The following is a 25,386-nucleotide window of genomic DNA, read 5'->3' on the forward strand; positions in this document are numbered from 1 at the left end:
TTTTAGAAGCTGCTCCGCTAAGGGACGTAGCTCCAGTGGCTAAGCGGGGGGTGGAACCCTCGCGGGACAGTGTGGTCTCAGGACCCTCGGGGTCACAGAAAGACCGGGGGTGCCTGAGTGCGGCAGAGCCCCCAGGTATTGGAGGGGGGAAGCCAGCTGCAGAGACGGAGCCGAGGCGCGGGCTCTCAGCTCGGGGTTGCCACAAACCATGATGCATAGTGCAGTCGGGCCACTGCTCCTCCAGCAGGGACCCAACAAGCCGCAGGTCCAGGGAAACTCCCCTTCCTTCCCCGGGAGGAGGGGCGTGGGAGCGCACCGCAGGGATCTGCTGGGTTTGGAGACTCCACACCGGGTCGGGTACCAGAGATAGAAATGCGCGGTCACAGGCCAGGTGAGCACGGAGTGCGGCCGGAGACCAGGGAGACGGGAGTGACTGACTGCTTTTCTCTGGGGGTGCACTGAGGAGCGGGGCCCCGAGTTCTCGGCTCCTCGGGGCGGAGATTGGGAGGCCGCCATTTTCACTCTTGTCCTCCAAAGCTGTACGGAAAGCTTGCAGGGAACAAAAGCTCCCAAGAGCAAACCCGAGCAGATTACTTAGCCCGGACCAGGCAAGGGCGGGGCAATTCCGCCTCCAGCAGAGAGATTTGGGAACCATGGCAACAGGCGCCCCCCCAGAAGATCAGCTAGAACAGCCAGCCAAGACCAAGTTTACCAATCAATGAGAACGGCAGCACTCCAGCACTAGGGGAATACTGCACATAGAATTCGTGGTTTTTTTCCCATGATTCTTTAGTCTTTCAAAGTTAATTTTTTTTTAACTGTCTTTTTTTTTTTTGAATTTTTCTTTTTCCCTTTTTCAACCAACATCTTATCAATCCCTTTTTTAAAAAACATTTTTATTTTTCATTTTTAGAGTCATATTCTATCCCTTCATAGTAGTTACCCTTATTTTTGGCATATATATATATATAAGTTGTTCTCTCTTTAAAATTTTGAGATACAGTTTCTTCTAACAGATCAAAATATACCCTAAATCTCTAGTGTAATGCTTTGTTCTAGTCTCCTGCCTGATCACATTCTCTCCCTTTTTTTTCTTTTTGTTTTTAAATCCTCTTCTTTCTTTTTTCAAACAACTTCTTATCTTATCATTTCCTTTTATAAAATCTTTTATAATTTTCATCTTTACAGTCATATTCCATCCCTTCATTGTATTAACCCTTATTTTTGTACATATATAAGTTTTCTTTCTTTAAAATTTTGGGGGCACTTTCTTCTAACAGACCAAAATACCCCCAAAATCTAGTGTGTGGCACCAATCTATGCACCAGCCTGATCATATTTGATCATATTCTGGTTTTTTTTGTTGTTTTGTTCTGTTTTTGTTTGTTTTTATCTTTTTTTTTCTTTCTTTCCCTTTCTTTTCCCCCCAGTTTCAGGTCTTTTCTGATTTGTTTAGAGTATATTTTCTGGGGACGTAGGTACCCTGTTAGCATTTTGTTTTCTTATTCATCTATTCTCCTCTGGACAAAATGACAAGACGGAAAAAGATCACCTCAACAAAAAGAACAAGAGGCAGTACCGACTGCCAGGGACCTACTCAATACGAACATTAGTACGATGTCAGAACTAGAGTTCAGAATGATGATTTTAAAGATACTAGCTGGGCTTGAAAAAAACATGGAAGTTATTAGAGAAACCCTTTCTGGAGAAGTAAAAGAACTAAAATCTAACCAAGTCGAAATCAAAAAGGCTATCAATGAGGTGCAATCAAATATGGGGGCGCTAACTGCTAGGATAAATGAGGCAGAAGAAAGAATTAGTGATATAGAAGACCAAATGATGGAAAATAAAGAAGCTGAGAAAAAGAGAGATAAACAACTACTGGATCACGAGGGCAGAATTCAAGAGATAAGCAATACCATAAGACAAAACAACATTAGAAAAATTGGGATCCCAGAAGAAGAAGAAAGAGAAGGGCAGAAGGTATATTGGTGCAAATTATAGCAGAGAACTTCCCTAATTTGGGGAAGGAAACAGGCATCAAAATCCAGGAGGCACAGAGAACCCCTCTCAAAATCAATAAAAATAGGTCAACACCCTGACATCTAATAGTAAAACTTCCGAGTCTCAGAGACAAAGAGAAAATCCTGAAAGCAGCTCGGGAGAAGAGATCTGTAACCTACAATGGTAGAAACATTAGATTGGCAACAGACCTATCCACAGAGACCTGGCAGGCCAGAAAGGACTGGCATGATATATTCAGAGCACTAAATGAGAAAAATATGCAGCCAAGAATACTATATCCAGCTAGGCTGTCATTGAAAATTGAAGGAGAGATAAAAAGCTTCCAGGACAAACAAAAACTAAAGGAATTTGCAAACACAAAACCAGCCCTACAAGAAATCTTGAAAGGGGTCCTCTAAGCAAAGACAGAGCCTAAAAGCAACATAGACCAGAAAGGAACCCAGACAATATACAGTAACAGTCACCTTATAGGCAATACAGTGGCACTAAATTCATATCTTTCAATAGTTACCCTGAATGTAAATGGGCTAAATGCCCCAATCAAAAGACACAGGCTATCAGATTGGATAAAAAGACAAGACCCATCGATATGCTGTCTGCAAGAGACTCATTTTAGAACCAAAGACACCCCCAGATTTAAAGTGAAGGGGTGGAAAACCATTTACCATGCTAATGGACACCAAAAGAAAGCTGGGGTGGCAATCCTTATATCAGAAAAATTAGATTTTAAACCAAAGACTGTAGGGCGCCTGGGTGGCTCAGTTGGTTAAGCGACTGCCTTCGGCTCAGGTCATGATCCTGGAGTCCCGGGATCGAGTCCCGCATCGGGCTCCCTGCTGAGCAGGGAGTCTGCTTCTCCCTCTGACCCTCCCCCCTCTCATGTGCTCTCTCTCTCCTCTCATCCTCTCTCAAATAAATAAATAAAATCTTTAAAAAAAAAAAAAAAAACCAAAGACTGTAATAAGAGATGAGGACGGACACTATATCCTACTTAAAGGGTCTATCCAACAAGAAGATCTAACAATTGTAAATATCTATGCCCCTAACATGGGAGCAGCCAATTATATAAGGCAATTAATAACAAAAGCAAAGAAACACATTGACAACAATACAATAATAGTGGGGGACTGTAACACCCCCCTCACTGAGATGGACAGATCATCTAAGCAAAAGATCAACAAGGAAATAAAGACTTTAAATGACACACTGGACCAAATGGACTTCACAGATATATTCAGAACACTCCATCCCAAAGCAACAGAATACACATTCTTCTCTAGTGCCCATGGAACATTCTCCAGAATAGATCACATCCTGGGTCGCAAATCAGGTCTCAGCCGGTACAAAAAGATTGGGATCATTCCCTGCCTTTTTTCAGACCACAATGCTTTGAAACTAGAACTCAGTCACAAGAGGAAAGTCGGAAAGAACTCAAATACATGGAGGCTAAAGAGCATCCTACTAAAGAATGAATAGGTCAACCAGGAAATTAAAGAAGAATTAAAAAAATTCATGGAAACCAATGAAAATGAAAACACAACTGTTCAAAATCTTTGGGATACAGCAAAGGCAGTCCTAAGAGGAAATTATATAGCAATACAAGCCTTTCTCAAGAAACAAGAAAGGTCTCAAATACACAACCTAACCCTACACCTAAAGGAGCTGGAGAAAGAACAGCAAATAAAGCCTAAACCCAGCAGGAGAAGAGAAATCATAAAGATCAGAGCAGAAATCAATGAAATAGAAACTAAAAGAACAGTAGAACAGATCAACGAAACTTAGGAGCTGGTTCTTTGAAAGAATTAACAATTTTGATAAACCCCTGGCCAGACTTATCAAAAAGAAAAGAGAAAGGACCCAAATCAACAAAATCGTGAATGAAAGAGGAGAGCTCACAACCAACACCAAAGAAATACAAACAATTATAAGAACTATTATGAGCAACTATATACCAGCAAATTAGATAACCTGGAAGAAATGGATGCATTCCTAGAGATGTATCAACTACCAAAACTGAACCAGGAAGAAATAGAAAACCTGAACAGACCTATAACCACTAAGGAAATTGAAGTAGTAATCAGAAATCTCCCAACAAACAAAAGCCCAGGGCCAGATGGCTTCCCAGGGGAATTCTACCAAATATGTAAAGAAGAATTAATACCTATTCTTCTGAAACTGTTCCAAAAAATAGAAATGGAAGGAAAACTTCCAAACTCATTTTATGAGGCCACCATTACCTTGATCCCCAAACCAGATAAAGACCTCATCAAAAAGGAGAATTACAGACCAATATCCTTGATGAACACAGATGCAAAAATTCTCACCAAAATACTAGCCAGTAGGATCCAACAGTACCTTAAAAGGATTATTCACCACGACCAAGTCGGATTTATCCCTGGGCTGCAAGGTTGGTTCAACATCTGCAAATCAATCAACGTGATACAATACATTAACAAAAGAAAGAACAAGAATCATATGATCCTCTCAATAGATGCAGAAAAAGCATTTGACAAAGTACAGCATACTTTCTTGATCAAAACTCTTCAGAGTATAGGCATAGAGGGTACATACCTCAATATTATAAAAGCCATCTATGAAAAACCCACAGCAAATATCATTCTCAATGGTCAAAAACTGAGAGCTTTCCCTCTAAGGTCAGGAACGTGGCAGGGATGTCCACTATCACCATTGCTATTCAACATAGTATTAGAAGTCCTAGCCACAGCAATCAGACAACAAAAAGAAATCAAAGGCATCCAAATCGGCAAAGAAGAAGTCAAACTCTCACTCTTTGCAGATGATATGATACTTTATGTGGAAAACCCAAAAGACTTCACCCCAAAACTGCTAGAACTCATATAGGAATTCAGTAAGGTGGCAGGATATAAAATCAATGCACAGAAATCAGTGGCATTCCTATACTCCAAACACAAGACAAAAGAAAGAGAAATTAAGGAGTCGATCCCATTTATAATTGCACCCAAAACCATAAGATACCTAGGAATAAATCTAACCAAAGAGGCAAAGAATCTGTACTCAGAAAACTATAAAATACTCATGAAAGAAATTGAGGAAGACACAAAGAAATGGAAAAATGTTCCATGCTCATGGATTGGAAGAACAAATATTGTGAAGATGTCAATGCTACCTAGAGCAATCTACACATTCAATGCAATCCCATCAAAATACCATCCACTTTTTTCAAAGAAATGGAACAAATAATCCTAAAATTTGTATGGAACCAGAAAAGACCTTGAATAGCCAGAGAAATGTTGAAAAAGAAAAGCAAAGCTGGCGGCATCACAATTCCGGACTTCAAGCTCTGTTGCAAAGCTGTCATCATCAAGACAGTATGGTACTGGCACAAAAACAGACACATAGATCAATGGAACAGAATAGAGAGCCCAGAAATGGACCCTCAACTCTATGGTCAACTAATCTTCGACAAAGCAGGAAAGAATGTCCAATGGAAGAAAGACAGTCTCCTCAACAAATGGTGTTGGGAAAATTGGACAGCCACATGCAGAAGAATGAAACTGGACCATTTCCTTACACCACACACAAAAATACTCTCAAAATGGTTAAAAGACCTCAATGTGAGACAGGAGTCCATCAACATCCTAAAGGAGAACACAGGCAGCAACCTCTTCGACCTCAGCTGCAGCAACTTCTTCCTAGAACCATCACCAAAGCAAGGGAAGCAAGGGCAAAAATGAACTATTGGGACCTCATCAAGATAAAAAGCTTTTGCACAGCAAAAGAAACAGTCAACAAAACCAAAAGACAACCGACAGAATGGGAGAAGATATTTGCAAATGACATATCAGATAAAGGGCTAGTATCCAAAATCTATAAAGAACTTATCAAACTCAACACCCAAAGAACAAATGATCCACTCAAGAAATGGGCAGAAGACATGAACAGACATTTTTCCAAAGAAGACATCCAAATGGCCAACAGACACATGAAAAAGTGCTCAACATCGTTTGGCATCAGGGAAATCCAAATCAAAACCTCAATGAGATATCACCTCACACCAGTCAGCATGGCTAAAATTAACAAGTCAGGAAACGACACATGTTGGCAGGGATGCAGAGAAAGGGGAAGCCTCCTACACTGTTGGTGGGAATGCAAGCTGGTGCAGCCACTCTGGAAAACAGTATGGAGGTTCCTCAAAAAGTTGAAAATAGAGCTACCCTATGACCCAGCAATTGCACTACTGGGTATTTACCCCAAAGATACAAATGTAGGGATCCAAAGGAGTACGTGCACCCCGATGTTTATAGCAGCAATGTCCACAATAGCCAAACTGTGGAAAGAGCCAAGATGTCCATCGACAGATGAATGGATAAAGGAGATGTGGTATATATATATACATATATACACAATGGAATATTATGCAGCCATCAAAAAGAATGAAATCTTGCCATTTGCAATGACGTTGATGGGACTGGAGGGTGTTATGCTGAGCAAAATAAGTCAGTCAGAGAAAGAGAAGTATCGTATGACCTCACTGATATGAGGAATTCTTAATCTCAGGAAACAAACTGAGGGTTGCTGGAGTGGTGGGGGGTGGGAGGATTGGGGTGGCTGGGTGATAGACATTGGGCACGGTATGTGCTATGGTGAGCTCTGTGAAGTGTGCAAGACTGTTGAATCAGAGATCTGTACCTCTGAAGCAAATAATACATTGTATGTTAAAAAAAAAAAAAAAGAAGAAGATAGCAGGAGGGGAAGAATGAAGGGGGGGATATCGGAGGGGGAGACGAACCATGAGAGAATATGGACTCTGAAAAATAAACTGAGGGTTCTAGAGGGGAAGGGGTGGGGGGATGGGTTAGCCTGATGATGGGTATTAAAGACGGCACGTTCTGCATGGAACACTGGGTATTATATGCAAACAATGAATCATGGAACACTACATCAAAAACTAATGATATAATGTGTGGTGATTAACATAACATAATAAAAAAAATAAAAATAAAAAAATAAAAGGACAAGAAAGATCTGGATATGTTTAAAAGAGGGAAAAGGGCATGCCAAATGAGGAGAATAATTAGAGCAAAGGCTGATGGAGCAGGGGATTCTATAATAAATAGAACTGGGTGACACCAACAAAGAACTCATAGACAACAACAGAGAGGCTTGAAGCTGGGGGAAAATTATGATTGAGTTTTAAAGTCCTGAACTAAGGAAGAAAACAGTTTTAAAAATCCAGTAAGGTTTTGAGAAGTGAGTGAAACTGATGAAAGAGATTGGAAGAAAGATGAATCTGGACAGGCAAGCACAGAGATTGTTGTGATAATTCATGCAAGTGGAAATGAGAACTAGAACCAGAATGGTGACAATAGATGTGAAGGAATGGGATGGGTATGGGACACATGGTAAGTAGAGTTGATGGTATCAAGGATCAAAGTGACAATGAATATATTTACACTAATGGTGTTTCCATTCTCAGAAATATTAGAAATGTGGAATCGAGTACATTTTTTTTTTGAAGTGCTGCTAGGCTGAGCTATTTTCCAAGACTTACCAGCCAGTCATCATCTCTCTTGACCTTGCCTTCCAACACTATTCCTATCATTTCACAAAGGAATACAGACCCAGCAGTGTCAGATCATCTGATTTTTCAAGAGAAGCTAGAAATTGATACCTTCCCATTTTTAAATGTTAGCAATTCCATTTTGTTGTTGTTGTTAACAAATAAAACATACTGTGGAATAGACTTGGTTGCTAATTTGCAACCTGTGTCTAGAATTCTGTGTGCTGCTTTCTAAAATCACTTCAAAATGTACCCTGAACCAAGAGGTAATATAATCCTTTTGAAGCCTCTCTCTATAATTCCTAGCAGGAATTAATTAGCAGGAAGCTCATAGAAAGGCTTTTTATAGTAGCTAATATTTTCCTTTTGTTGGAATGTTGATTTTAAAGTTACAAGCCTTTTTCTGCTTCTTCCCAGCCAGGTCTCTAGACAAACTTTATAATTTTGCTGATTGCTCTGGACTCCACCTGATATTTGCTCTAAATGCACTGCGTCGTAATCCCAATAACTCCTGGAACAGTTCTAGTGCCCTGAGTCTGTTGAAGTACAGTGCCAGCAAAAAGTACAACATTTCTTGGGAACTGGGAAATGGTAAGTAAGGCTGTTATTTCCTCTGAATTGACGAGATAAAAAATAAGTTGGCCTGGAACAGCCTCAGTTAGACCATCTGTAGGGTACTGGCCCAGAAAACACTTAGGATATTTGGCCACTGAATTGATCTTCTAAATAGGAAGAGACCAAATAGTGAAGTACAGTAGATTTAGTGAATCCATACCTGCTTCTTGGAACTGTGGATATCATTTGCTGTGTTGTTTCACTTCATATTAAGGACAACTCAAGAATCAGTTAAAAGAATACTATTGACCAAAGGATCTGAAGAGACATTTCTCCAAAGAAAAAATACAAAAGGCCAAAAAAAAAAAAAAAAAAAAAACACATGAAAAGATGCTCAACATTTTTAGCCATCAGGGAAAAGCAAATCAAAACCACAATAAGATAGTATTTCACATCCACTAGGATGCCCATGATAAAAAAAGGAGAACAACGGTGGCGCCTGGGTGGCTCAGTCGTTGAACATCTGCCTTTGGCTCAGGTCATGATCCCAGGGTCCTGGGATGGAGCCCCGCATCGGGCTCCCTGCTCCGCGGGAAGCCTGATGTCCCTCTCCCACTCCCGCTGCTTGTGTTCCCTCTCTCGCTGTGTCTCTCTCTGTCAAATAAATAAACAAAATCTTAAAAAAAAAAAAAAAGGATAACAACTATTGGCAGGGATGTGGAGAAATCAGAACCCTCATACACTGCTGGTGGGAATGTAAAACGGTGTAGCCACTTTGGAATACAGTCAGGCAGTTCCTCAAAAAGTTAAATATAGAGTTCCTATATGACCTAGCAATTCTACTCCTACGTATATATTTAAGAGAAATGAAAACATATGTCCACAGAAAAATTTATACATGGTAGCATTATTCATAATAGCCAAAAAATGGAAACAACCCAAATGTCCATCAACTGATAAATGGATAAATAAAATGTGGTATAGCCATATGATGGAATATTATTTGGTCACAAAAAAAGGAATGAATACATTCTACAACATGGATGAACCTTGAAAAGATTATGCTAAATGAAAAAAGCCAGACACATATTTATATAAAACGTCCAAAATAGGTAAATCTAAAGAGACAGTAGATTAGTGGTTGCCCAGAGCTAGGGGTGGGAGATATGCGAGGGAACTGCTAAAGGGCCTGAGGTTTCTTTGGGGGTGATAAAAATGTTCTAAAATTTGTTGTGGCGATGATTGCACAACGGTGTAAATATACTTAAAACCATTGAATTATATACATTAATTTGGTGAATTGTATAGATGTAAATTATATCTCAATACTGCTGTTACTAAAAAAAAAGTACTGTTTGTCTTTTCTATTTTAAAGGGCATACAGTGCATATTTTCTGCCACCGGTTGGTGACAAAAACCTTCAATTTTCCTCCTTAGGAGGTTTATTTGTTAATTGTCAACAATATTGTCATCCTATATTTACATAGTATTTAGTTTACATAGGAAGTCCAAATACTCTTCTATTTGGACCTTAAAGTGCTAAATGAAGAGCCTAATAAAGGAAATATTATGCAGGTGAGGAAATACATTGAAAAAGGTAAAGAGAATTGCTAAAGACAGCAGTAAATGCTAAATCTATGTCAGGAACTTGGGACTTCTAACAGAAAAGGAGGCACTTTTTTTTACTACCCTATGAGGTTTTTTTTTAATGGTATTAAAACTAATTGGCTTTCTTCACTTTCTTCAACTTTCATTCAACAAATATTTATTGACTGCCTAATATGTACAAAGGTACTATGGTTGTTTTGAGAGATATAAGAGTAAATAACAGATAAATATCCCTGCCTACATTCTAGTAGAGAAGATAGATAATAAATAGGATTGAAGACAGTTCATCATTATGTTCTCTCATACATTTTTGTCCTTTAGTAATTCAAATTGAAGTATTCAACTTGATCCTATTGTTTTCTAACAATGAATTAATGTACCCCTGCCTTCAGTCCCTCCTGTCCTCCTCTCTCCCTTTCTCCTTTCCCCTTTCTCACCCTCTCACTCTCCCTTCCTTCCTCTTCATTTTGCAATTCAGTTATCAAATTTATATACTTGAACAAACATCTCTGAAGTCCAATTTTAGAACATTTCCATAACTCCAAAAAGATCCCTCATGCCCATTTGCCATCAATCCCTGTAACCATGTCCTATCTCAGCAAACCCTAATCTGTTTCCTATCTATAGATTTGTCTTTTATGGACATTTCATATAATTGGATCATATAATAGTCTTTTGCATCTGACTTCTTTCACCTAGCATGTTTTTGAAGTTTATCCATATTGTAGCAAGTAAAAGTAGCTCATTCCTGAATAGTATTCCAGTGTATGGCTGTATATCCCATTTTGCTTTTCCATTTACCAGATAATGGACATCTGGATTGTTTCTGCTTTTGGGCTTTGATAAATAATGCTGCTATAAACTTTCACATATAAGTCTTTGTGTGGATATATGCTTTTATTTCTCCTAGGAACATACCTAGGAGGGGAGGAGGGTTGCTAATTCTTATTGTAAGTTTATGTTTATTTTTTAACCACTGCCAAATATTTTCCTAAGTAGCTCTACCATTTTACATTTTCACTAGAAATGTATAAGGGTTTTAGTTTTTCTACATCTTTGGAAACACTTGTCAATGTCTGCCCGATTATAACCATTCTAGTGAGTTTGAAGTAGTATCTTAATATGGCTTTAATTAGCACTTCCCTAATGATAAATGATGTTGAGTGTCTTTTCATGTGCTTATCAGACATTCTTACATCTATTTTGGTGAAATGTCTACTCAAATCTTCTGCCCTTTTAATTGAGTTACTTTATTACTGAGTTGTAAAAGTTTTAAATATATTCTGAATACGAGGTCTTCATCAAATATATGATGTGCACATATTTTCCCTGGTCTGTAACTTCTCTTTTTACTTTTTTTATGGCATCTTTTGAAGTACAGAAGTTTTGAATTTTGATAAAGTTCAATTTGTCAGTTTTTCATTTTATAGATCATACTTTTGGTATCATCTCTTTGCCTAACCCCCAACCACAAAGTGTTTTTTTTCTATATTCTAAAAGTTTTATAGTTTTTGCTTTCACGTTTAGGTATAAGATCCGTTACAAGTTAATTTTGAGTATGTTAGGAAGCTAGAGTCTAAAAATTCATCTTTTGCATGTAGATATCAAGTTGTCCCAGCACTACTTAAAAGACTATTCTTTCCCTATTGTATTCTATTAACACTGTTGTCAAAAATCAACCAAAAATGGATTTATTTCTCGACTCCTAATTCTGTTCCACTGATCGGTATGTCCGTCCTTATACTAGCACTACATTGTCTCGATTACAATAGCTTTGTAATGAGTTTTGAAAATGGGAAGTATAAATCCTCCAACTTTGTTATTTTTAAAAAATTGTTTTGGCTGGGGTGCCTGGGTGGCTCAGTCAGTTAAGCGGCTGCCTTCACCTCAGGCCCCAATCCCAGGGTCTTGGGATAGAGCCCTGCATCAGCCTCCTTGTTCAGCAGGGAGCCTGCTTCTCCCTCTCCCTCTGCCTCTCCCCCCAGCTTGTGTGCTCACAGTCTCTCTCTCTGTCTCAAATAAATAAATAAAATCTTTAAAAAATAATAAAATAAAATTGTTTTGGCTATCCTAGGTGCTTGCATTTCCACACAGCTTTTTAATTTCCTCAACAAAGCCTGCTGGAATTTTAATAGAGATAGCATTGAATCTATAGATTATTTTGGGGAGAATTGCCATCTTAAGAATACTGAGTATGTCCACGAACATACATTATCTCCCCATTTATTCAATTTTTAATTTCAGCAATGTTTTGTAGTTTAGTGTACAAATTTTGCACTTTTTTGTGAAATTTAATCTTAAATATTTTTTTCTTTTTCATGCAATTATTAATGGAATTATTTTCTTAATTTCATTTATGTATTGTGCATTGATGGTATTTAGAAATACAATTGATTTTATATATTGATCTTTTATCCTCCAGACTTGCTGAACGTGTTTTGTAGATTTTGTGTTTTTTCACCCCATGTGTGTGAGTTGTTTAGGGTTTTCTATCTACAGGATATGTTGTCTGAGAATAAAGACTGTTTTACTTCTTTCTATCCAATTTAGATACTTTTTATTTCTTTCCTTGTCTGACTACACTGGCTAGAACCTCTAACACAAATGTTGAATGTAAGTGGCAAGAATACACATTCCTGCTTGTTCACAGTCTTAGGGGGAAAACATTAAATATTTCACTATTAAGTATGACGTTTTACCATTAAGCATTCAGTATTACATCATTAAATATATAGGTTTTTCTCAGGTACTGTTTATCAGATTGAAGAATTTCCCTTCTATTCATAGTTGTTGAGAATATTTATCAGGAATAAGTGTTGGATTTTGCCAAATGCCTCTTTTTTTGCACCTATTGAGATGATACTGTGTTTTTGGTCTTCCATTAATATGATATTTTACATTAGTTGGATTTTTGATATTAAATCAGTCTTGCATTCCTGGTATATATCCCCCTTGGCCATTGTATTGTAATACTTCTTATATACTACTGGATTCAGTCTGTAACTATTTTGTTGGGGATTTTTGAATCTATATTTATGAGGAATATTCATCTGTAATTTTCTTTTCTTGTAATGTCTTTGTCTGACTTTGGTATCGGGGGAATATTGGCCTCATAAAATGAATTGAGAAGTGTTCCCTCTTCCTCCATTTTCTGGAAGAGTTTATGAAGGATTGGTTTGGTATTATTTCTTCCTCAAATATTTGTTAGAATTCACCAATTAATCCATCTAGGTCTGGGCTTTCTTTGTGGAAATATTCTTAATGATTAATTCAATGTCTTTTGTTGTTATAAGCCTATACAGATTTTCTATTTCTTTTTGAGTTGGTTTTAATAACTTGTATCTTTCTTGAAAATCTTTCATTTTATCTAAGTTGTCTAAATTAATGGCATAAAGTTGTTCATAGTAGTCCCTTATCTTCTTAATTACTGTGAGGTCCTTAGTGTTGTTCCTTCTTTCATTCCTAATTTCGGTAATCTGTGACTTCTTTCTTTTGTTTCTTGGTCAGTTTAGCTAATGGTATGTGTTTTGTTGATCTTTTCAAAGAACCAACTTTTGCTTTTATTGGTTTTCTCTGTTTTTTAAATATCATTAATTTCCACTCTAATTTTTTTTATTTCATTCCTTCTTGCTTTGGGTTTAGTTTTCTCTTCTTTTTCTGCTTTTTTTTTAAGTTAGAAGCTTAGATTATTAATTTGAGATCTTTCTTCTTTTCTAATATAGGAGTCTTTTTTTTTCTTCTAGACAACAAAAATTTAATTTCTCACTGTTCTGGAAGCCCAAAGTCTAGGATCAGCCGGTATCAGTAGATCTGGTTTCTTCTGAAGCTTCTCTTCTTAGTTTGCAGATGTCCAGCCTCTCACTATGTTCTCACATGGCCTTCTCTCTGTGCATCCCTACTGTCTCTTTGTGTCTCTACACTTTTTTAACACTTTTTTGGGGGGGAGCAGTTTTAGGTTTAGAGCAAAATTGAAAGAAAGGTAGACATTTCCCATATATTCCCCGCCCTGATACATGCATAGCCCACCCCCCTGTCAGCATCCCCCACCACAATGGTGCATTTTTTACAATTGGTGAACCTACAATAATACATCATAATCACCCTATGTTTGTAATTTACATTATGGTTCACTTTAGTGTGAATATACTTTGGATTTGGATAAATGTACAATGACATATATCCAGCATTATGTTGTCATAAAAGTGTCTTTACTGTCCTAAAAATCCTCTATGATCCATCTGTTTATCCCTCCTTCCTGTCCCTGAACTTTGCCAGCCATTACTCTTTTCACTCTGTCCCTAATTTTGTTTTTCCTAGAATGTCAAATAGTTGGAATTATACAGTATGTGGCCTTTTCAGATTGGCTTCTTTCACTTAATGTTATGCATTTAAGGTTCTTCCATATCTTTTCATGGCTGTTACCTCATTTCTTTTTAATGCTGAATAATATTCCATTGTGTAGATGTATCACAGTTCATTTATCCATTCATCTACAGAAGGACATACTCATTCTTCTAAGTTGTGGCAATTATGAATACAGCTGCTTTAAATTCATGTGTAGACAAAAGTGAAGACATAAAATTTCAACTCCTTTGCATAAATAACAAGGAGCACAATTGCTGCATCATATAGTAAGAATATATTTTGTTTTGTAAGAAACCACCAAACTCTTCCAAAGTGACCATATCATTTTTCATTCCTGCCAGCAATGAATGAGCATTCCTGTTTCTCCACATTCTGCCTAGTGTTTAGTGCTGTCAGTGTTAACAAATTTTGACCATTCGAATAGGCATGTAGTGGTATTTAATTGTTGTTTTTTTAATTATTTTTTTTATTTTAAGATTTTTAAAAATTTATTTACTTGAGAGACAGAGAGCGAGCAAGCAAGACAGAGAGCACGAGCAAGGGGGAGGGGCAGAGGGAGAAGCAGACTGCTCTCTGAGCAGGGAGCCCAGTGTGGGACTCGATCCCAGGACCCGGGGATCATGATCTGAGCTGAAGGCAGATGGCCGACCATCTGAGCCACCCAGGTGCCCTTAATTGTGTTTTAATTTGCCTTTCCCTGATGACATATGTGGAACATATTTCCATTTTGCTTATCTTTTCATATTTTTATTTGCCATCAGTGTATCTCCTTTGGTGAGGTGTCTATTGAAGACTTTGTCCCATTTTTAAATCGGGTGGTTTGTTTCCAAACTTTAAGAGTTCTTTGTATATTTTGGATAACAGTCGTTTATCAGATGTGTCTTTTGCAAGTATTTTCTCCCAGTTTGTGACTTGTCTTCTCATTCTCATAACATTGTGTTTTGCAGAGCAAATGTTTTTAATTTTAATGAAGTACAGCTCATCAATTATTTCTTTCAGGGATTGTGCCTTTGGTGTCATCCCATATGTTTTTACACATTATATTTTCATTTTCATTTCATTAAAAATATTTTCTAATTCCCCTTGTGATTTCTTCTTTGACTCATGGATTATTTGTTTAACTTCCAAATATTTATAGATTTCTCAAATTTCTTTCTGTTGAATTCTATTTTAATTCTGTTGTGGTCAGGGCACATACATTATATGATTTAATCCTTTTAAATAGATGAGACTTGTTTTATAGCTTACCATATGGTCTGTCCTGAAGGATGTTCTATATGCACTAAAAAAAATGAGTATCCTACTGTTGTTGGGTGGAGTACTGTACAGATATCAATCAGGTCAAGTTGGCTGATAGTGTTATTCATGTTTCTGTATCAGTGCTAATTTTCTGTCTGGTTGTTCTATTGATTACTGAGAATGTGGTATTGAAGTCTCCTATTATTGCTGGCTTTTCTATTTTTGTCTTTAATTTTGCTTCATGTATTTTGGTATTCTGTTGTTGGTATGTCTATGTTTGTAATTGTTATATCTTCCCAACAAATTGACCCTTTTATCATTATAAAATGCCCCACATTATCTCTAGTAACATTGTTGTCTTAAACATTGTTGTCTTAAAAAGTCTATTTTGTTTGATATTAGTATAGTCATTCCAGCTCTCTTATGGTTACTGTTTGCATGGCATATCTTCTTCATCCTTTTACTTTCAACCTATTTGTATCTTTTAGTTTAAAGTCTGTCTCTTTAGTTGGATCTTAGATTTTTATTCAACCTGACAATTTCTGCTTTTAACTGGAGTGTTCAATCCATTTACATTTAATGTAATTGTTGATATGGTTGAATTTATATCTGCCATCTTGCTATTTTCCATTTATTTCATTTTTTTTGTTCCTCTGTTTCTCCTGTACTACTTTTTTATGCAGAAGAGATATTGTCTAAGGTATTACTTTAATTTCTTTGTTTTTATTTTGTTTTACTTATTTTCATAGTAGTTTCTTATTGTAATACATATGAACTCATTACAATCTACTTTAGAATAATACTAACTTAATTCCAGGTAACTATAGAAACTTTGCTCCGATAGAACTCAATTTTCCCCTCCTTCATGCCATTATTATTCTAAACATTACGTTTTCATATGTCATAAGCCTGACAATACAGTTTTGTAATTTTTGTTTTATGTAACTGTTATTTAAATTAGTTAAGAAAAGAGTAATGAATATTTTCAACTGTCTTTTATATTTACCTATGCAACTGCCGTTACTGGTGTTCTCTATTTCTTTGTGCCATTTTGAGTCACCATCTGGTGTCATTTCCTTTCAAACTGAAAGACTTCATTTCTCATTCCTTGTAAGGCAGATTTTCTCACAACAAATTCTTTCCTTTGTTTTTCTGGTTAAGGTTTAAATTTTGCTTTCAGTTTTGAAGGATAGATTGCTACATATAGAATTCTTGGCTGACATTTTTTTTATTTAGCATTTTGAATATGTCCTCCTATAGTCTTCTGGCCTGCATTATTTCTGGTAAAAATTCAGCTGATAATTTCCTTGTGTTCCTCTGTATGTGAAAATCATTTCAGTTCCAAAATTTCCATTTGATAATTTTTTATAATTTCTGTCTCTTCATTTATATTTGATTGGTCAATACAATCATATTTTCCTTTAATTTTTTATTGTTCCTGTTCTCTCTTTGAACATATTTATAATAGTAGTTTTGAATTCCTTGCCCATGAGGTCTAACATTTGGGTCCCTTAGGAGAAAGTTTCTGTTGACTGCTTTTTTACTTGCTTCTGGGTCACACTATCCTATTTCTTTGCATGTTGTAATTTTTGTTGTTGTTGAAAATTTACATTTTAGGTAATATGTTGGAACAACTCTGGATTCTGAATCCTCCATCCCAGAGGCTGTTTTCTTTGTTTCTTTTTTGTTTGTTTGTTTAGTGACTTACATGGAATAATTCTGTAGAGTCTGTCTCTCTTGCATTGTGTAGATGCTGATATATCTTAAGTTTTTCTATTTTTTAATCATTTCTTAAGGCCAGCTTCCTAGAGGTTGTTCCTGAGTCAGCATAGCTTAATGTTAGACAATGATTGATTAGAGGCTGTGCTTACTTTGCACCAGTAAGGCTTCCATCCTTTGCCAGTGGATCTGTGTGCGAGTTGGAGAACAGATTCCAAATTTAAACAGTTTATAATTCTCACTGGCTTTTCTTTTCTGGCATGCCTTCTCATTGTCTCCTTTATAAATGTGCTAGGTTTCACATTCATCTACGAGTACATGGATAGTTAGTGCCCTCTCCAGTCTCTCCTGAGCATACACAGCCTTCCAGACGACAAGGGGTATGCATTTAAATTACAGATCTGCAAGAGTGGGGCTGTCCAGCTGAGAGTGGAGTAGCTGAGTTACTTATATTTAATTAGTGGGTCTGGTCACATATGGAGATATGGTCCTGCATGTGCTGGACATTTTACATTGAGGAAACCATGTAGAATATGGTGAAGGGAGTAACATTAACTCCACATAAACTATTTTTAAGTCAGGAGACACAGTGGTGAAAGCGTGTCGTGTGTGTGAGCTTATCAAGGCCCACTGTGTCTGTCTTATTCCCCAAACCTCCCTGTTAAATTTCTTGCAGGTCTGCTGGTCAATTTCTTGACACTACAAAACCTCAAGGTAGCCAAGGTATCTGCCCTACCTGGAGCATGTGCTTAATTCCAAATCAAGTTAGCTCCCTCCAGCAGTGGAGTTGCTGGTTTTTAGGACTTTCCTTGCCCTTTTAGAACTACCAAGTTAATAGAAACTGAGGGAGGGTGTTGTGCTCTAAATTATTTCACCCAGCCACTTTGTTATTAAACATTAAGATTTTTCTTTTTGATACAATGGCCATCTTTATAAAACTTTCCTTTCTTACCATTTGTATCAGTTTCCTAAGCCTGTTCATAATAAATTACCATAAGCTCAGTGGTGTAAAACAACAGAAATGTATTCTCTCACAGTTCAGGGAACCAGAAGCCTGAAATCAGAGCATTGCCAGTGTTGATTCCTTCTGGAGGCTCTGAGGGAGGATCTATTCCATGCCTCTTTCTCAGCTTTTAGTAGCTGCTGCCAGCAATCCTTGGCATAGCAGCATTCTTCCAATCTTTGCCTCTGTCGACACATGGCCCTCTTCCCAGTGTGTCTGTGTACCTGAATCTCCCTCTCCATTCGTTTTTTTTATAAAGACACCAGGCACTGAATTTAGGGCACACCCTAATCCCATATGACCTCATCTTAACTACATCTTCAAAGACTCTATTTCCAAATAAGGTCACATTCTGAAGTTACAGGTAGACATGAACTTTGGGAGACACTATTCAGCCCAGTAGACCATTGATTATGAAGTATCACCCAAAAATCAGCATGGTCTCTCTCTTGTGGATTAGGTGATCTTATGTGAAGATTAGTTTGAAAATGAGTAGAATGCTAAAATGGCCCTTAACTTTTTGTTATGATGGTTCCTCAAGTTAAACTAGCTTACACTCTCTTTTTGGTTATTTTATTCACATTGTTAAGAAAAAGGCAGAAAGATCTGTGGACAGGAAAGGGTTGGCAGAGCCTTACCCTTCTCAACTCTGACTTGCATGTCTGCTTTTAATCTAGAGCCAAATAACTATCGAACCATGCATGGCCGGGCGGTAAATGGCAGCCAGTTGGGAAAGGATTACATCCAGCTGAAGAGCCTGTTGCAACCCATCCGGATTTACTCCAGAGCCAGCTTGTATGGCCCTAATATTGGGAGACCCAGGAAGAACGTCATCACCCTCCTAGATGGGTAGGTCATATTTTTTAGCAGTTCTTATAAGACTATTCATAAATGTAATGAATTAATGTATTTATATTTTTCCTGGTTATTTGTGGTCTTAAGAAGGATGGAGAGACTTTTTTCATAGTGACTTCCCCAGTTCTAAATCAGTGATTCTCCATCAAACAGCAGAAGAGCTTTGCATCTCTCCAGGCCTTCCATAGTCAGCAGAAGGTGGTGAAATTGGGGAAGGATATCACAATCTCCTGGGCAGGTTGGAAGGGATTACATTGTTTTAAAAAGCACATTTAATATTATAGCATTTCATCGCATTTTATATTTTTTAAAAGTCAAAATATTATTACTCTATTCTTATGACCATTTCTAGAAAGTAAAGCTTGACAAAACCCTGGCCAGTATAGCTGGATTAAAAAGTTGAGAAACACTACTGCTACTTGTAGATTAAAGCATTAGAATTATTACCACATTTAATTAATTTTGACTGAATCTAATAATCTTTTTTAAGCACTGGTTATGGATGAGGCACTATGTTAAATAGTGTTGGTAGGCCAGCCCAGATTGAATCCATGCAGGTTAGATTCAGTTATACAGAGTCAGAAGGCATGTGTGAGGGAATGGTATGAGGAAGGCTGAAGCTATATGTTGATCCAAGACCTAAAGTGGAGATGTGACTGGAGCAGAAAGGGTGGGAACTATGAAGTTGGAGTCAGGAGTTCCCTGGGAGCACAGAGTATGCACCAAGACACACCTGTCATGTGCAATCCTGTCATACTCTGGAATAGGTATGGTTATTCCTGAAAATTGAAAGATGAGTAAGACATTTTCCAGTGAGGTATACATTCCAAATGAGGTTAGATAAATATTGATTATCAGAGGAGAGAAACTTTTGGCCAACCTCCAAGATGGCCCTTGTGGCTTGATGGCTCTTATAACTCTGTCCTCCCTTTTAGGGTGGCTTAGTCTTGATCTAAGGTAATGAACATAGCAGACATCACTGAAGGTTTGGGAAGGCACATGGATTTGCACTGTAACAACATTAACTACCCGAAATTTAATTTTAGGCATTTTCCTTTTTACAAAGAATTCCTAAGCCCTTAGTTCAGCTCCTGTCCTTTCCCCCACCCATTTCTTTCAGGAGCAACTTTCCCTTTTTTTTACACAGCAATTTCATGACCTTGGTCCCTACCCACAAATGCAGCTCTTGGTTTCCTTTTGCATGCTTTAACTGAACTTTGAAATTACTGTGTGTGTGTGTGTGTGTGATGGAGATGGAGAGATTGATTTCATTTTATGTGTTACAATTAAGGGATAAGAACCACATGTATAGAACTTTATTCATAATTCATAATACATAATAAAGCAAGGCCAATAACTATCATTTTAATCCATGTAGCTATTCTTTTGGATTGTCCTTTTTCTTTAATGGTTTGATCAGTGTATTTTCATGGAACTGACAATGCCCTCTCAGTAACATGACCTACAGGGTCAATCATTCATTCACCCTGCAAATGTTTCTTGAGTAACTGCAATGTTCTGGGTATTACATTAGGAACTAATATAATAATAAACAAAAACAGATACTTTCTCTACCCTCATGGAGCATACAATATGGTAGGGGAGATGTAAACATTAATTAACTGATCTTAAAACTAAGACAATACCAAGGAAAGGTACATGGTGCTATGAATGACCATAAGGGGTGGGATTTGATTGAGTTAGAAGGTCATGGAGTATGGATGGAGTCCACCTCCCCATACACCCAAAAATTAATAGGACTCAAGAGATTAGAGAAAATCACTTACGGAAAGGAAAGGTACAGATGAGCACTTTTAAAAATTTTATGTGCCAGAAAAAAGTGGAGATATATCTTTCTTAATGTGTATGTACTAAATATACAGTGAATTATAACTTGAAACACATAAACGTTCCCAGCAACTCAACCAACAATAACAAAAATGTCAGCACTCTAAATTACCAACTCTGTAGTCTTTTCCAATACTCCTGGTAATACAGATATCATTTTACATAGTTATGATCATTCTATATGCATCATTTTGAGTTCTGCATTTTTTACTCATTGCTTTATATTGCCCTTTTTTATTTCTACATAGTTCTCATATTTGTCATTCTTAATAGCAATAAAATACCCCATTGCATTAATGTACCAAAGTCTGCTTAAACATTCCCTCACTGTTGGGCATTTGGGCTGTTTCCAGTTTTTGTCTGTAATATATAGCACAGCTATAAACATCTTTATACAAATAGGTTTTTTATTTCTTTTGAATTATATCCTTGGGCTACATTCCAAAAAGTTGTGTTTCTGGGTCAAAGAACATGATAATTTTTATGGCTTTTATATTTGTTGCCAAATTTCTTTTCAGAACGACTTCACCAGGTTGTAGGGCAGCAATGTATTAGTATACCTTTTCCCCCAGTACCCCACAGTGGTGATTATATTTTTATTAATTTACTCTATTTTAATTAATGCAAGACTGTGCCTCATGGATGTTTAAATTTGAATTCTGTTAACTATGAAGAGAACTGAACACTTTCTAAAACCTTATGTTGTCTCCTTTCTCCCATCCCAGGTTTGGTTAATGACACTATAACCATTTTGCCTGAGGTACAGACCAGGAGGCCATTTTACTTTCATTCCTCTCCTTTGTTCACATAGTCCATTAGTTAGTTATTAAGTTCTGTTATTTCTGAATTCTTAGTATCACTCACATCCCATCTTCTTTTCATTTTTATTTTAAACCTTTCTTCCTCCTGGATGGTTTCTCTATATCTAGTCTCAGACTCTAATAATTTCTCCATATAGATTTTCTGAGTAGTTTTTTTTTTTTTTTAAAGATTTTATTTATTTATTTGACAGAGAGAGACACAGCGAGAGAGGGAACACAAGCAGGGGGAGTGGGAGAGGGAGAAGCAGGCCTCCCGCCGTGCAGGGAGCCCGATGCGGGGCTCGACCCCAGGACCCTGGGATCATGACCTGAGCCGAAGGCAGACGCTTAACAACTGAGCCACCGAGGCACCCCAAGATTTTCTGGGTAGTTTTTTTAAAAAATACAACATGTGGTCAAATCACTCTTGCTTGAAGTCCAAATGCTTTCATGTGCACCCCTGGCCTGTAGGGTCCAGTACCTGCCTCACTTTGCAGCTAGTAATCAGCTATACCCCTGTGCACCACCTGCCCTTAGCTACATCAAAGTATGTGTAAATTTTGAAAGACACTATACACTTTTTACCTTTGCCCCTTTTTAGTTTGTGTCATTTTCTTTGGAATACACTCTCCTCTCATTTGTCCTCTTTTCAACAAGTCTTCTCTGACATCCTCAGGCAAGATTTTTTATCACCTCCTCTGTCCTTATTAATAGCATTTTGTTTATTTTTTTCTCTAGCACTTATCAAATTGATGATAAATTATTTATTTACATATCTGCCTTCCCTGATAGACTGTGGCCTGGGACCAGGACCTAGTCTATGTTTTATTCATTTAGAATATAGTAGGTGTCTTATAAATGCTTATTGAATGAATACGGTCTTATTCAACCGATGGTTCTAAATTCATCTGATCTGAACACAGTATGCACAAATGTGATTGTGAAGCATTGTAAATCATTGTATAGTGATTTAAATAAATTATAGTGATTTATATAAATCATAATGATTAGCTTTAGTTTCAGAGAACCAATTTTAAGCTTTTTTACTTAGGTAGTTACAGGACTAAACAGAATTATCTTCCCAATTAGGATATAACTCCACTAGGACAGAGATAGAATCTTCATGTTTATTTCTTCAGGACTAGCATATGGGAAGTACTTAATAAAATGCTTGTTTTATTATTTTCATTTCCTTATTTGTGAACTGGCCATTTTTAGTCAGTGATTTTTTTTTTTAAAGATTTTATTTATTTATTTGTCAGAGAGAGAGAGAGCACACAAGTAGAGAGAGAAGCAGGCTTCCCACAGAGCAGGGAGCCCAATGTGAGACTCGATCCTAGGACCCTGGGATCACAACCTGAGCTGAAGGCGGACACTTAACCAACTGAACCACCCAGGCATCCCTAGTCAGTGATTTTTTATCTAGAAGGGTAAGAATTGTTTTTTAGGGTTATATCAGTTTTCTGTTTTTCTTTTGTAAACTTGTATGCATCATCTACATAATGACAATTTTATCTTAATCTATTGCTTTTCTTATTACTTTGAAACATATTCTTATTGTTTCAGAAGTTCATTTTTATTATAATTGTTCTTGTCTGCTTTCTTGTTGATAGTCTTTTCTGCTTCTTCCCTTACACATTTAGGATAAAGTTACTATTTCATTTCCATCTAGGCTTCCTAATGTTTTAATTTTCAGTGTTAGGCTCTTTTAACTTATTTGGAGTGTATTGCTGTATCTGCTATAGAGTAAGGAGCTAATCTATTTTGTTGCCGATGTGGCAGTGTCAAGAAAAGCAGATATTCACTGAAAGTGTGTTTCCTGGAGCTTTTTTGAGGCCTTCACATCCCTAATGAGATGACGACTAAATTTCCTCTCAGTAAATATTTATTGAACACCTATTTTGTATTTGAGTAGAGAAAAGAAAGTTCTAGGTAGAAGTTCTAGGCCATGTTTGTCAATGTCCTGAATCAGAAGTAAGGGTAAGGCATTTGAGGAATAGAGAGATGGGCAGTATAGTGAGCCAGAGGAGAATGGCAGAAAGTGAGAACACAGATAGGCCAGAACAGGATCATTACTGGACTATGTATACCATGGTAAAGAAGTTGTATATTTTATTCTATAAGCAATGGAAAACCATTACAGAGTTTTTGTAAGAGCAGTGACATACCCTAGAGTCTACTCTATTCTCTGTGCCAAATAGATTTCAAGGTACAAAAGTAAGGGATCAAAAGAGCTCAGTAAGAATACCATTTCATTACAAGATGATGGTAGATTGGGTTAAGGTAATGGCAGAAGAGATAGAAGTTAGGGTAGATATGATTTATTGATGGATATCTCGGCAAAGTGGGGTGAGAGAATTAATAAAGGATGACTTCCTCCTTTTGGACAGTTAACATCTCTCTTTCAAGGGCCATCACATGCAGAAAAGGGAGCTTTTCAAAAGGAAGTAACACCAAGATGAACACACATTCATATTCAGGGAATACAATCCCTGGAGCAACAAAAGATGGCTTTAAAAAATATTGGGTGTGCTTCAAGTTCAGGATAGTGATCTGAGCACAAGCTCCATTTCCTCTTGGAACCACCATCCCAGCTCCTATTAAAAATTGGTAAAGAATAAATCCATAATAACAAACACACAAAAGAGGGCTCATAAGCAGATGAGAGATTTTGACAGATTTCTATAAAACAGGTGGAAGACTGTTGACAGATTAAGCAGAGTGAGGAAGTGGCAACCCAGGGAACATAGGCTCTGGGAAAATATAGCCAGTCCACCTAGCAGATAGCCTCAGAGTCAGGAAGGGTTGGGGTGAGAAAGGGAGACCAAGCCAAGGGGTTTATATAAAAGTCTGTCTGCAGTGAAACTACACTTACAGCTCAGCTCTTCCCTCCATCATTTTAAGTCCTCTACACTGCCCATACAGAGTAAAGACAGCTCAATCTATTATCTCTGAGCAAATCCCAACCCAAGATTTAGGAGTCTTCACCAAAGAAATTGAAGGGATTGCCTAGGGATAAACTGGTATTGCTAAAATGGAGTTGTTCCTGCAGAGTAAAACACTGAGATAAAGCACTGCCAGATACCCTAGCCCAAAGGCTGTCTGTGCACTACCTTACTCCCTCTCTAAAGTGAAGTGTGTTGGTGAACAAGCTCTGCCAACAAAATAGAGATCCTAGAGCAAGGAAGGACTTATCTAAAAAGCCTAAATATTCAACAGCTGAGAAAATTCTGTACCTGCTACCTAGAAGAATCTACTTATCCCCAATTTTTAAATATGAATAGATAGCCAAAGATCACAAGACATAAGAAGGAAACCAGTAGCATGAAAGAGAAAACCCGAGATAAATAAATAAATAAATTGACCCAGGAAGAATTATATTTCAAGACCAGAATTTTAAAAATAGGGCTTCTGGGTGGCTCAGTCTGTTGAGCATCTGCCTTCGGCTCAGGTCGTGATCTCGGGGTCCTGGGATCAAGTCCTGCGTCAGGCTCTCTGCTCAGCAGGGAGTCTGCTTCTCCCTCTCCTCCTCCTTTGTGCTTGCTCTCTCAAATAAATAAATAAAATCTTAAAAAAAAAGAATTTTAAAAATAAAAATTTGAAATTAGTATCCTTATGAAGATATAGGAAGATATTGTACTTGCAGAATAAAAACACATTTCTATGAAAAAAAAGGTACAAAGAGAACAAAAAGATATTTTTTGAGACTAAACTTATAATTGCTGAAATTAAGTTCAGTAAAGGTTAGACAGTGATTTCTTAGGTATAGCACTAAAAACATAAGTGATAAAAGAAAACATTGATTAATTGGACCTCATCAAAATTAA

At 37.2% G+C, this 25,386-nt stretch overlaps 1 protein-coding gene across 1 annotated transcript in view; it reads left to right on the top strand.

The window, feature by feature from the left end:
- The window catches only part of HPSE2 (heparanase 2 (inactive)), a 657,615-nt gene that overhangs the window by 401,257 nt on the left and 230,972 nt on the right, over window positions 1–25,386 (top strand). Inside the window, exons 4-5 of the mRNA XM_078077262.1 lie at window positions 7,985–8,158; window positions 18,734–18,905. Of these exons, the coding sequence (XP_077933388.1) occupies window positions 7,985–8,158; window positions 18,734–18,905 (346 nt within the window). The remainder of the gene's footprint in view (window positions 1–7,984; window positions 8,159–18,733; window positions 18,906–25,386) is intronic.

This window comes from Halichoerus grypus, chromosome 7, assembly GCF_964656455.1.
Source record: "Halichoerus grypus chromosome 7, mHalGry1.hap1.1, whole genome shotgun sequence".
Taxonomy (NCBI): domain Eukaryota; kingdom Metazoa; phylum Chordata; class Mammalia; order Carnivora; family Phocidae; genus Halichoerus; species Halichoerus grypus.